Consider the following 14,232-nt stretch of genomic DNA (forward strand, 5'->3'; position numbering starts at 1 on the left):
TGTGTGTGTTTTTTAATTTTTTTATTTTCTTTCTTCTTTTCTTGACTTGAGCAGATGGTCAGTTGAATTCCTTATTGTAAATAGGCTGATTGATCAATTATTATCCACTGGTGAAATCTTTTCCTTTCTACACTTTGGTTGAAGTGCCCTCATGTCAAATCACCTTTGATGTTGTTTTGCAAATTCTCAGCGAAAGGGGCTTAAAAAAAAGCTGATTCCCAGATTGGGTTTTGTTTATATTTGTACTTTATACAAGTAAGATTCATTGTGCCTTGTAATTGCGGAGTTGAGGAAAAATAAAACTCAATAGAGAGCGCAAATGGACCATTTTGCAGAAAGCAAGGGGAGTCAGTGGGGGGTGGGGAGGTTTGTAATGTATTTCAGCTCTTTAAAGATACTCTGAATGTACATAGGAACATGGAAAATATAGATATATGCCACAGAGTCTGTGCTTTGTATTTTAAGATGGCTCTGGCAAATGTACTTTTTTCGGTACTTCATTTAAGAGGGGATGGGGGGTGGGGGGTGTCGTGATATATGAGAAATATTCACATATAAAAAAACAAAAAATGATATTTGCACACTATATTTTGATTGTTTTGTTTTTTGTACCAAAGACACATGCAACTGAAAATGGCAACTAGCCAGTCTAAGTAAGGTTTTGCACAGCTTACCTGACACCGTATTGAATGTAGGAAAAATGGTAGGGTCAGGGATTCTACTGAACTGTGAAATTTGCTTGGGTCCAATTCTCTGCAGAAAGAAGCATTCATTTGCATCCTCATCCAGTTTTGTACTGTTCTTTTTGTTCTCATATATATTTCTTTGACACATTTGTACCGCCATTCGGTTTCCCTCCACCGAAGTTTTGTTGCGTATTTTAAAGATGAGCTATAAAGTTAATGGAGATGCTTCTATTTTCACATATATTATCACAAAACCAAAAGGTTTACTATTCTTCCAACTATTCTATAGTTGTAGAGGAGAGTGCATATACAAAAAATTATACATGTTTATAGTTTGAATACGCATTAATCCGTGCACACATTAACCTTCTGAAATGATATGTTACTCGGCATGAAACATTTCTATTTTTGTCTTCTTACTCTTGAGTATTGTTGAAAGAAAAATTGAATTGCGTATATTTTTGTAGAGATTGCCTTTAACTTTCCTTTCTGCACTACCCACAAATCCCTCTCGGAAAAAAATTCGGAAATGTTTTCGAAAGCACTTATCTTGCTAAGGGAAATCAGATGATCCTTTGCAAATTGTATAAAGATAGATTGTCAGTTAAAATCCTCTTTTAAAATTGTATTTAACACAATCGTATGTATAACGTATATATACTTAATCGGCTGAATCTCACAATAAAAAGTCCAGGTTGTTTTTAACCCCACTATCGAAAAGTAAAAAAATATAAATAAATTATATTGTGCATAAACACAGTGAAGCCTTAAAATAAAAATTAAGCACACCTTACACCCAAATTCTCATTACTGTAATTCAAAAAATTCGAAATAGCATAAAAATGAAAATTGTACTTTACAATTACGTGCAGTAAATGAGAATTACTTTAATGAGCACTCAAGTGGAAATGTGCTTAATTGTCATGAAAATAATGTCATAACTTAAATTAGGCTTTATTTTCAGTATGGAAAATACAAATTCTTCCTGAATTGTGACCTAGACCGTTTTTGTGAGATTTCCCTGCCACCACAATCTCAAGATGCTGCAAATTTGTTCATTCGGAAAAATCTCTTCCAGGTGGTATTATTAATAGCTTGCTAAAGGCCTTTTAAAAGTGACTTTATTCTTGATGCTGAAGCTTACGGAGAAGGTTGTTTCTCAAATATCATTTTGATCAAAGAAGGGAAAATATTTTTTCCTTTAAAATCTAAACTAAGATTTTTGTAAAGCTATTTTTCTTTATTTGCATTTGGTAGCATAGTAAATATTCTATATACCGTCCATTATGTGTAGTAACTTCTGTTGTTTTGTACATAGACATGAATTTAGATTTATTCTAAATGTGGAAAATATATACAGTATATTATATATCTATAAATGTATAGTAAGTTCTATATTACATGTAAGAAAGCAAAAGCACTTTGTCTAGACAAAAAGAAAAAAACAAAAAAGCGTTCCCCCTCATATTTGCTGCTAAACCGACCTCGTTTGAATGCTGCGGTGTGTACTTGACTTTTGCCATCTTGACCAGGGCAGTGTGACAGAGAGGTCTTGAGTGGAGACAGACATTCGACTCTGACGTCACAATCTTCATTTGCCTTCAGTAGACATTTCCTATGGAAAAATACAAATTCTGCTTTGGATTTTTCTTCAGGTCGATGTACAGTGTTGACACATTCTCTCTGGCCAGAGATAGGTATTGTTGTCATTGATTTTTTTAAAGTAATTTTTTTACTTACTGGGGGAAATCTGAGTTATTTGAGAAAGTAGCTCAGAAAAAAAAAAAAAATTATATATAAATATATATCGCTGTACTGTAAGGCAGTTCCATTTGCCATGGGTAATCAATTGGACTTGTTTTTATTTTTATTTTTTGTCTTTAAGAACCCATCCATTCTCAAAAGACAGCAAAGCCATTTGTTATGGCGACAAAGATCGGCCTTTCTTGTGCCATCTACAGCTCAAAGCTACTCAGAGTGGCATTAGCTAAAAATGATAATGATTGTCCTGTAAAATAAGCTTGATGGCAAGTGACAATGAGCATACGGAGATGGAAATGCATGTTGTCCTTCTGTCGACGGCCTGCTGTTTTGAGAGCGTTTGGTAGTTATCGTAGTGTGCACACTCTCGCATTCAACATGATGTTGTGAGCTGTGCAGTTTAGAGTTTTAACCAGGGGACTCTGTGGCATTCAAACAGTTAAGGAAAAGGTTGCTATTTAAAGCCAGTATTTTATCTTTCTTTTTCTTTTTTTTTTTGCTGATCATGTTTTTATATAAAGAAAGATATTTAAAGAACACATACACATATATAAATACATGCACACATTTGTATATGTGTGTTTGTTTTGCTTCATAGTGTGATTCAATATTAAAGGAACACTCCACTATTTTTGAAAATAGGCTCATTTTCCAACTCCCCTACAGTTGAGTTTTACCGTTTTCGAATCCATTCAGCCGATCTCCGAGTCTGGCGGTAGCACTTTTAGCCTAGCTTAGCATAGATCATTGAATCTGATTAGACCGTTGGCATCTCGCTCAAAAATGACCGAAGGGTTTCTATATTTTTCCTATTTAAAACTTGACTCTTCTGTAGTTACATCGTGTACTGAGACCGATGGAAAATGAAAAGTTGCAATTTTGTGCGACTCCCATTCCGGCATAATAATCAAGGAACTTTGTTGCCGTACCATGGGTGCAGCAGGCGCAATGATATTACGCAGCACCTGAAAATAGTCCCCAGCACGCTCCCTGTGCAAGCAGGTGGTCATGTTGGTTATGTTGACGGAAGTTAACCTATTTTCAGGCGCTGCGTAATATCATTGCGCCTGCTGCACCCATGGTACGGCAACAAAGTTCCTTGATTATTATGCCGGAATGGGAGTCGCACAAAATTGCAACTTTTCATTTTCCATCGGTCTCAGTACACGATGTAACTACAGAAGAGTCAAGTTTTAAATAGGAAAATATGGAAACTCTTTGGTCATTTTTGAGCGAGATGCTAACGGTCTAATCAGATTCAATGATCTATGCTAAGCTACAGCTAAAAGTGCTACCGCCAGACCCGGAGATCGGCTGAATGGATTCGAAAAACTGTTTAACTCTAGGGGAGTTGGAAAACATGATGAAAATGTTTTCAGTGAGAGGAAGATGGACAATGGGTACTAACTTCCACCTGACAAATACAGATGAAAGATTTCCACAGGGACACAGATTAGGCTTGACATTGAGCCTGTACTGGTGAAGGACAATTTACAGCTGATCTAATGAGCAGACACACATTTTTCAAGGTGTTTTTAGACCTTGAAAACAAGTAAGCTACCAATAGCATGGTGTATCCATTCAAATCACCACTGGTCTGTCACGCTATAGAGTGTTTCAGGAAGGAGCTCTGTTTATCTTCCTGTTTTGGTTGTAGATGTCAAGAGGCGTGAATAAAGCAAAAACAAGCTCCTTTGGCACATATAGGCCTACACTCAGAGGCATTGTGGGAAAACCCTCTTTGCCTGCCTGAAATAGACCTGGAGCCTGAAAACCTTTGCACAAGCCAGAAGAGGACAACAAAAGATGGAGGATAAACGACATCCTCCACCAGAATGTGACGGAAACTGGCTGGAATGTTCTTAACCGTGACCCTCAAAGTCCTGGGCTTTATTTAGGGTGCATTTCAAAACACATCAGATTGCAGTCGATGGGTGGATACAACTTGAGAAACAGCCAGGAAACCGTAGCTTTGATAAGTACGAGTTAAAAATAACAAGACTGAGATCCTAGAGTTTCAGGCCCAGTCCAAATACATGCATTCAGTTTGTATTGAGCATAAACTGGATCCGTGTCTCATCTCTAGATACAGATACTGATTCGGTTTTGCCAAAACAGACTGAACAGAATTGTTGGTCGTCAGCAATACTAACAGTCCACCTTTCTCTGTCAATACCTTTCATTTGAAAAACACTTGCCTTCTGCACAGTCAGTCAAATTCTCATGCTGTATCTCTCTCTCTTGCAAAGTCTGCATGTATTATTGCTTACTCAGAGCTCAAACTAAGGACTCTGGCAGTTGGACCGGGAGGATAATTTGCATCTGTGATGTCTATAAATGGAGATGGTATTTGATACCGTGCCTGAGGAAAAAAACACTTACTGCAGCTAATTTTATGTCTTCCAGTCTCATCCCCTCTCCATAACATTCACATACAAAGGAAGAGACGCATATAAACACAAGATCCCTCTGATTAGAATGGAATCAGACTAATTACGATTCAAATGGAAGCTGTCTGAAACTAAAACCCAAAACGTGAATTATGGGAACTAAATGGAAAAACAAATAAGAAAAATAGGTGACCTCCAGATGGATAGAGTGACTCAGTATCTGTTTCTGTCAGAATGAGGGGAAGCCTTTTCATCACATGACAAAGAGGTGGAAAAAGAGATGACCCTCAGTAATGATACACTACATAGAGGAAATTCACAACTGTTTTATGTCAAGATATGGCATAACATGCACAGATAAGGGGGTTTAAGGAATCTTTCCAACATAATGCAAATAAATGTAATGAAGAAAATTGAAAACAAGTAAGAAGAGAAAAAATGAACGGATGAACAACCAAATTAACAAATCAATTTTGTTATTGTTAACTAAAACGATTGTTAATTGTAATAAAACTGAAATAAAATAAAATATTAGATGAGAAAAATCAACAGAAATGAGAAAGGTTGCCTTGCCTTTACTAACTGAAAAGCTAAATAGAAATATTTTTAAAAATTACAAACATGAAATTACTAAAATTAGGCAAGTACAACTGAAATCTAAAATATATTGGGGAAAAAACTAATTCAAAATATTAATAAATGCTATGATAATATTTAAATAATACTAAAATAACACTGGAGTAAATGAATGAATGAAGCAGGTAACTCAGCACTGCAAGCAATACTACTCTCTTTGAGGGAAAATGATATGTCACAAAAAGTATCCAATTAAGATTTAGAAATCTCTGTTCTCCTTGATATTTTCCAAAGCGGTTTGCCAAGATAATGATCACTAGTGATCTGCTAAATAACACAAGGCAGGAACTGCATTGTTTCTCTGAGCATCCTGCAAAATGAAGTCATCAAATCAATCTACATCCTTATTAACTTAATATTTAATAGCTTAAAAGTAATTATATCTTAATAATATGTGTTCTTGTTTTGTGATCATTTGAACAATCAAATAGGATGATTAAAGGAAGAAAAGTATTTTGTTGCCATGGAAACTCAGCATACAAAAACACATCAAGCTCATCAATCCCACATGCTCACAAACGCATGTTCCTGTACATCCCTGCGCTGCAACAGGATACATGGAACAATGAGAGGAACTGCCACTCAGTTTACGAGGTAGTCTAAAACTAGTGTCCGTCACATTCATTCATTCAATGCAAAAACTAATAAGAATAATGAATCAAGCTCAAATCTATTCAAAAATCTAGATTATGTAGCATCTTGCAGTGATATGATCGCTCTGCTATTAGCTGTAATGGTCCACCGTCCTAGAGTAAAGTTATCAAAACATATCACTTGGCAGAAATCTGCTCTTTCTATGCCTTTCAACAATCACCGTCAGACTGACCGGTCAAAAACGTCCCTCTAACTCGAAAGTGAAATTACTTTACATAAAATACTATTATTGTTAGTAAACAAATGCATTTTTACTATACTGGTTTGCTATAAGAATTATGCATAATTAGCACTCATCTACCCAACAGTCTCAAAGACTGAAATCTGCATCTGATCCTACTTTTTCATGCCCTCAGCTGGATAGACAATCACGTTTTTGATGTCACCTCTTACCTCTGAAAGTGATGCTAGCAAGCGGGTCACTATGCCTCTCCCCTTTTTCTACATTTCTCAGATTGGTCGCCCTCTGTAGCAAACACCTCAACATGCTGCCTTGATGCCCAAACTCTCCAACAAGAAGCAGGGCAAACCACCATCAGACCACAAAAGAGAGACAGATCCTGACAGGACCTTCACAAAGGTTGCTCTGAAGATAAACGTGTCTTGTGATCTTTAGGTCCAAAGCTGAAGATGAGTGTGGCGTCCAGAATGGAATGTATCAGGGTTGTATAAACCAACCACAATCTTGAAAATCAATTTCTGTTTGCGTCCTTGATAAGGCGTCCGAATTGATAAATGTGCTTCCCTTACATGCGTACACAGAGACTGTCATGTAGGAACTTACGGAGCCAAACTTAGTGTGGACCACACTTTCCTCTCCAGTGACCCAGCCCATAACTCCAGAGGAAATTTAAACATTTCCTGCAGCTTGTTCTTCTCTCTCCTCATCCATCTTTTCTCTACAGTCTTTTAATTAGAAAATAAAACATTAATGAATATAAAACCTCTTTACGTTTTACAAAAACTTGTATAATGCAGTGGATTTGCGAGAACAACATCTTGTAACAATTAGTGTAAGCAAAAGATATTTTGGGATTTAATGGCACCTGTAATTGCCAACATCAAAATCCACTCATTTAGAACTTACAAACATTAGTTACCACACAGAGTTATTTTATTATGTTAGTATACCGTACTACAAGAGTCTCTGAGGTCTCTGTGTAGGCTTGTTTCTTGTTAACTGACATTTCCAAGCGAGGAGCACCACCTACTGCCTTGACTTGGTCAGATTTCTCCCTGACTTCTAAAGTTTTGTTTTGATTTTATGCTTTAAGAGCCTCCTGATCAGCCTGACACAGCAACTGTGGTTCAACCAATGGTATGAGTTTGGGGCGAGACTCTTCAGTTTGTCCACCAATGGCAGATGGCGGGAATGTTCACATAAGTGAGGCCTTATATTTGCAATACAGTTTGCTGATGCTAGCCTGTACACTTCACCTTTGAGCTTGCATCATCCTGTCGTAAAAAAAAAAATAAAATTCTGATATGGATTGAAATGAGATGATGCCAAATTTACACTGCAAAGGTGAAACACAGAAGTGCTTCTGAAGAGGCATTCAGGTGTTTGTCCACAAACTGTTTATTGCTGTTCAGAGGTGGTATGAATCCATTTACACAGCAATTACAACTGTATACTTTGATACTAGGGACTGAGATGGGTCAGAGCATGCCAAATTTAGTCAGGCTATTATCCAGCATTGTGGCTTTACACTGAATTTTTAGCACTTGGCTGTATAAGATGCCTATTTTAATGATTTACAGGAGATTTAGTAAAAACTTGGGTCATTAATATCTGAATTACTGTATTTAAATTAAGTATTTTTAGGTAAAGAAATGTCGGTTTATTGTGATTTGCAGTGTCCTTTTTTGTTACATCTTCCAAAGCCTCAGCAATAAAAGGCACAGCAACAAAACGATGTACAAAGCAACCCAATAAAACTGAGAACACAAGACTATGCTCTCATAATAGTTTGTTACTCTAAAATGCACCACTGAATGGATGTAATGGAAGGTAATGCTCTATTGTATTGATCTCATATCATGATTTACTGTAGCACTTTTTTTGCTTGCGTCTGAGTGCTGGTATATGATTGCCTCATGATTCAGCAACAACAAGCCCTCTATTGAGCAAACAAACTGCATTCCCCAAGAAACACAGAGGGTTTCAACCCTGAGGGTGACCAAGCTCCTATGCATATCTGTTGGTGGGGGGAGATAAACATTGAGCAAAATTCAGGTCAATGTACTCAAGTACTTGAATACGAGAAAATATTAAAACAGCCAGCTGTTTGAGCAATCAGGATCAGACATACTACCATTCAAAAATTTGGGGTTGGTGAGATTTTTTAAATATTTTTGAAAGAAGTCTCTTATGCTCACCAAGGCTGCATTTATTTGTTCAAAAATACAGTAAAAACAGTAATATAATTACAATTTAAAATAATTGTTTTCTATTTTAATATATTTATATGTAATTTATTCATGTGATGCAGTCTTATATTTTTATAAATTATATTTAATAATTATTATGCATGGTTTCTCAGGCAAAAAAAAAACAAAAAAACAACAGAATACCTGGTTGACACAGAGGAGCCCTTCCTATCCATCTCACATGAATTATGGGCCCCTAAAAGCTTTGAATGTAAAGCAAACAGGAGCCCCACATTGAACCAAACTGTGATGACATAGCATCTCTTAGAAACGCAGAGCAGATCAGTAGCACACTTTGACACACACATATTCCAAGTGCAACAGGACACCCATAAAAATACACAAGAGAGAGAGACTGCAACTGCTTTTCCAATAATAGCCCGCTTGATGGAATGTGGACAGTAGGAAGACTGACAAAAAGACAGTGAGAGAAGAGAATGAATGTGACTGTGCAGAAAAGAAAATGGCAATCTAGCAAACTCTCTATAGCATATTCTACATAAAAAAACTCCTTACTCGTTCACCCTGGTCTGGCCCTTACCTTCATAAGTGACAGTGCAGTAGGCATCGCTAATGTCCTCATCATGCGTCAGCACATTCTGGGCGCACAGAATAAACACACGCAGCATGGGTGGACAGTGGTTATGGCAGAATCCGCAGCTAGTAACACTTGTAAGTCGCAATACAGGGCACTGTGGTCCCAGACAGAGATGGACCACTAGGGGTGTCTCCGGATCCCAAATCAGTCCCAAAGAATCAGTCTGGTTTTCACTCCAAGAACAGAAAATGAAAAGAGATAACAGAAAGAAGAGAGGTAGAGAGAAAAAGAGAAAAGCTCTGCCACAGACTGCGCATAGGACAGTAGTCTGATGGGACTGTAGCTGGTGTGGTTGCTGCCCCACTTCCTGGCAGCCTGCACACACTCACACACAGCTGGCTCTAAAGCCCCTGACTCATATACACGCTGCCCTTTCAATCACAGACTGCAGCTCCTCTTAAAGGGACAGGAGACTTTTGGTCAGCACCTGTTAAAGCAACCGTGACTCACAAGTTTTGGGAAGTTCACTCCTGCTGCTGTCTACGTCTCTGACAAAACAGTAAGGAAGATTTAAGAACAACTGGCATTGTACAACACTGTACAGATGTATGGAAATTGGAAAAGGTTTAGACCAGAGACTGGGATGAGAGACCCTTTCCCATGATACTTCTAAGAATAAGATTCAAACCTAAAATGATCAAATAAAACAAAACCATCCTCATAATTTACATAGTCTACTTTATGACTTTATTAAGAATGTGTGGCTCCAATTTAAACAATTGAATTTGAGTATATTAACATTCCTCATTGTGAATCCATTATTTCTAAAACAATGAAACATTGATTGAGCATTCATTTTTTTCAGGTTTTACCGATAGTAAACTAGTAACTGATGATTCTGCCATGATTATCGTCCTGCAATTCTGGAACATGAGGACACCTCAAAATACATAGCACTGATGGGCATTTAAATTAATTATTTTTTCCTGTCTTGTTTTGTCATGATCTCATTATATCTGCAAATTTTGTTTCTAGATTAACATTGATTCCACATTAGAATGTAAACATAGAGGACAATTTCAGTAAATGGAAATTTGCACACACCTTTAAAGAAACGAAACTTAACTGGGGTGGGGCAATTTAGCCTAAACAGTCAAGAGCTACTACTGTACAGTAACTCCTCCTACATCCTGCATCTGTCATAAACGCCAACAAGGTTTAAAAGTCTTTTTATTTATTTAAGCTTCACATTTTTTTTTCCTTTAAGGAGTCCTTTTATTTGAATGCACTTAGAATGAAACATAGTTTAACACCAAGCATGGTTATCCTGTCATATTGTCTAATGATGTTCACAAAATGACAACTATAACAATAAAAGAAAAAAAAAACATTACTGGTCCAGTCTCAAACCATTCTCAAAGAGCGACAACCTTAGCCTTATTATTAGAATAACAAAACTTGCCAAAAGAAAAAGGTGTGCCATCAGTATTATGCAATACTTTATAGTGAAGTGAAACTGAAACCTATTTAACCTCACAATAAAACCTGGTCTGATCTTCTTTGTACTGTATTTTTCTCCTGAGCCAGAGACAACACTAACAGACAGGTGAGATTTCATAGACTAAAAATGTAAAGCAATGTACAGTAAAGCAATTAACTTAAGAACGATACTTAAAAAGACTAGACTATATAAATCTTGTATAGAACAGTCACAGCACCACGCTATAAAATATAGACTAATATAATTTCGACCTTTGATCACTTCTACGCAGAGCTTCATGGTGTCCCTGTTTCTCCACTTACAGTCATGACTTCCTTCAGTTCATCACTCTCTGGTGAGCTGCTCCAGTGCCATATATGTCTGGAGGTGCTCACTGACCCAGTCACCACTTCATGTGGACACAACTTCTGCAATGTTTGTATTGAGGCATGCTGGGAGACTGGACAGCTCTATCGTTGCCCTCTCTGTAAGGAAGGATTTGATAGTAAGCCAGAATTGAAAATAAATGTAGCATTTCAAAAGGTTGTTGACCGTTACAAGGTGCATCAACAGCCAAAGAAACTCCAACACCAAACAAAAACCTTTCCTCAAATTTTATGTGATGTCTGCTCTGAAAACAAGCTAAGGGCAGTAAAGTCTTGTTTGCAGTGTGTAACATCTTTCTGTGAGACTCACCTGACCAATCACAAAACTGCACCAAGGCTCGTAAGGCACAAACTGATCGACCCCGTGGACAACCTGGGAGATTATATCTGCGAGAAACATGATAAACCACTGGAGATGTTCTGCAGAGACGATCAGACCTGTCTGTGTCTGTTTTGCACTGAAACAGAACATAAGACTCACAACGCTGTTCCTATTGAAGAAGAAAGTGGACACAAGAGGGTAAGACAAAATATATGAGCGATTAGAAGATATTTTAGTATGTCTATTCAATTATACTTAACCGAACTGTTCACACAAAATGAATTTACTTATCTCCTAACAACTTCTGTGAAACAAAGAGCAGCTCTTTCTCATTCCACAAAAGTCAATATGTCCATATGACTCACATTTTAGAATTCTTTCTAAAGCAATTCAATAGCTTGTGAGACAAACAGATCACAATTTAAGCTACAGGCCGATATTTTTTACTGACACAAAGCACTAAAATAAACTACAAAAACTGCACATTAAAGCTACAGGTAAAAACATCAGTTAATAATTTACATTTTGGCTTTTTCTTTACAAAATGATACACACGTACACAGCTGCACAAGTGCAGGTGTAAATGATGAACTTTTTTAAGGTTGGGGTGATCTATTCCTTTAAAATTTTCATTTTACTGTAATTTTGAAAAACATCTAAAAACAACTAGAAATTGAATTGCCAACATATGATTTCAAGAAAGTATTGTAAAGTAAATTGAATTGATGAAATCTAACAAACTCACTGCAAACAATACTTTCCTACTTTCCTATTGTAAGAGAACTGTTCTATGCGTGTTTACACTTGATGCATTTACTTTAAAAAAAATATTGTTTCTGTCCTCAGATTCAACTGGAAAAGACACAGGCAGAAATAAAGGTGATGATCCAGGACAGATGTAATAAGATTAAGGAGATAAAAAACTTAGCAAAGTCCAACAAGGTGTGTTGTTAGTGAAAAATCAACAGATTTTTTAAAACAACTATCTACTGTATAGAGGTGGTGGAAAGAATGGTTTGGAATCTGATTTGAATTCAGTGTCTATTATTCTTCTCAATATAACTAGAGCACCAATGAGAGAAATAAAGCAAATAAAGTTCAGCTGTTTACTGATTTGATCCACTTCATTGAGAGATGTCAGTCTGAGCTGCTGGAGGTGATGGAGCAGAAGCAGACAGCAGCAGAAACACAGGCTGAAGAGATGATTAAAGAGCTGGAGCAGGAAATCACTGAACTAGAGAGGAGAAACACTGAGCTGGAGCAGCTCTCACACACTGAAGATCACCTGCACCTCCTACAGGTCAGTGTCTCTCTCTGCTCACATCACAGGACAACACTTAAAAGAACACTCCACTATTTTTGAAAATAGGCTCATTTTCCAACTCCCCTAGAGTTAAACAGTTGAGTTTTACCGTTTTCGAATCCATTCAGCCGATCTCCGGGTCTGGCGGTAGCACTTTTAGCTTAGCTTAGCATAGATCATTGAATCTGATTAGACCGTTGGCATCTCGCTCAAAAATGACCGAAGGGTTTCTATATTTTTCCTATTTAAAACTTGACTCTTCTGTAGTTACATCGTGTACTGAGACCGATGGAAAATGAAAAGTTGCAATTTTGTGCGACTCCCATTCCGGCATAATAATCAAGGAACTTTGTTGCCGTACCATGGGTGCAGCAGGCGCAATGATATTACGCAGAACCTGAAAATAGGCTAACTTATTACGCCGGAATGAGAGTATAGTTCCTAGACAAATCGGCTTAAGCAGGCGCAATGATATTACGCAGCGCCTGAAAATAGTCCGCAGCACGCTCCCTGTGCAAGCAGGTGGTCATGTTGGTTATGTTGACGGAAGTTACCCTATTTTCAGGCGCTGCGTAATATCATTGCGCCTGCTTGCACCCATGGTACGGAAGCAAAGTTCCTTGATTATTATGCCGGAATGGGAGTATAGTTCCTAGCCATATCGGACTAGAAAATCGCAACTTTTCATTTTCCGTCGGTGTTGTAAGAGGCTGTCACATAAGAATTAATCATGGTTATTTTATAATCTTAGGGAAATTATTTCTGCCTTCAAAAACAGATATATGCATCGAAAACAGTAAAATAAATAAAAAAAAGTAAATATAATCCATTATTTGTTTCTTGCATAGTCTAACGTTTAGCATCATATTACTTTTTCAAAGGGAAATAATGTAGCTTTCTGTTACTGAACAATTTGTGTGTTCTTTTAGTTTGCTTGTTTTAGTTTTTTTTGTCTTTGAAATCACCCAATAACGTGACATGCTAATCTATCCTGAAAAAAAAAAGAGTAAGCTAGCTATTACATCCATTCTTTGATTGATTGTTTTTATTGTCTGCATATTGTTGATGATTCAATAATTTTGGACGCAAAGCTGCTAAATCATGTTGTAAAGTTGTATAGAGAATCAAAGATCATTCCCTGTTACATTCAAGCTACGAGCAATGACTTTTATATTGTAAACAATTATTTATAAAGAGATGGATCTTATGCCACTATCTTTATATCACGGATTCATCAAACACAGTTCGATCTCAATGGATAACTCACTTTGAATTCTTCTAAAATGGCTGCAGTATATACTCAAGAGCATTCAAACAAGCATTTACACCTTTCCTTTTCAGTGGTTTGAGTAGATATGTGTTTGCTATATACAAGAAAGAGGTGCACTATGCAGGTTTTACTCTGTTGAAAGACAGGATGTTGCTTTAGTTTACAGCACTTACTTTTTTTTTAACAATTGTATCTGATTGATGGGTATTGTAAAAGTGGTTATCGATGGTAAACAACATGGTGACTAAGCTGAGAAATATTTTGCTAAGCATTTCACAGAAGGCGGCCTGTTTTATTGTTGCTAAATAAACATGCTCTTTCCAATGTATTTAACCTGTTGAATGTTGTAGTTTTTTTTTTTTTTTTTTTTTTTTTC

At 36.9% G+C, this 14,232-nt stretch overlaps 1 protein-coding gene across 1 annotated transcript in view; it reads left to right on the top strand.

Moving 5' to 3' along the window:
• Positions 1-10,647: 10,647 nt before the first annotated feature.
• Positions 10,648-14,232, top strand: part of LOC107663205 (tripartite motif-containing protein 47-like) — a 5,108-nt gene continuing 1,523 nt past the window's right edge. Inside the window, exons 1-4 of the mRNA XM_016453416.1 lie at positions 10,648-10,701; positions 10,901-11,481; positions 12,130-12,225; positions 12,350-12,583. Coding sequence (XP_016308902.1) covers positions 10,903-11,481; positions 12,130-12,225; positions 12,350-12,583 — 909 coding nt within the window. The 5' untranslated portion in view covers positions 10,648-10,701; positions 10,901-10,902. The remainder of the gene's footprint in view (positions 10,702-10,900; positions 11,482-12,129; positions 12,226-12,349; positions 12,584-14,232) is intronic.

Source organism: Sinocyclocheilus anshuiensis, unplaced genomic scaffold (genome assembly GCF_001515605.1).
Source record: "Sinocyclocheilus anshuiensis isolate Anshui unplaced genomic scaffold, SAMN03320099.WGS_v1.1 scaffold25, whole genome shotgun sequence".
Taxonomy (NCBI): Eukaryota; Metazoa; Chordata; class Actinopteri; order Cypriniformes; family Cyprinidae; genus Sinocyclocheilus; species Sinocyclocheilus anshuiensis.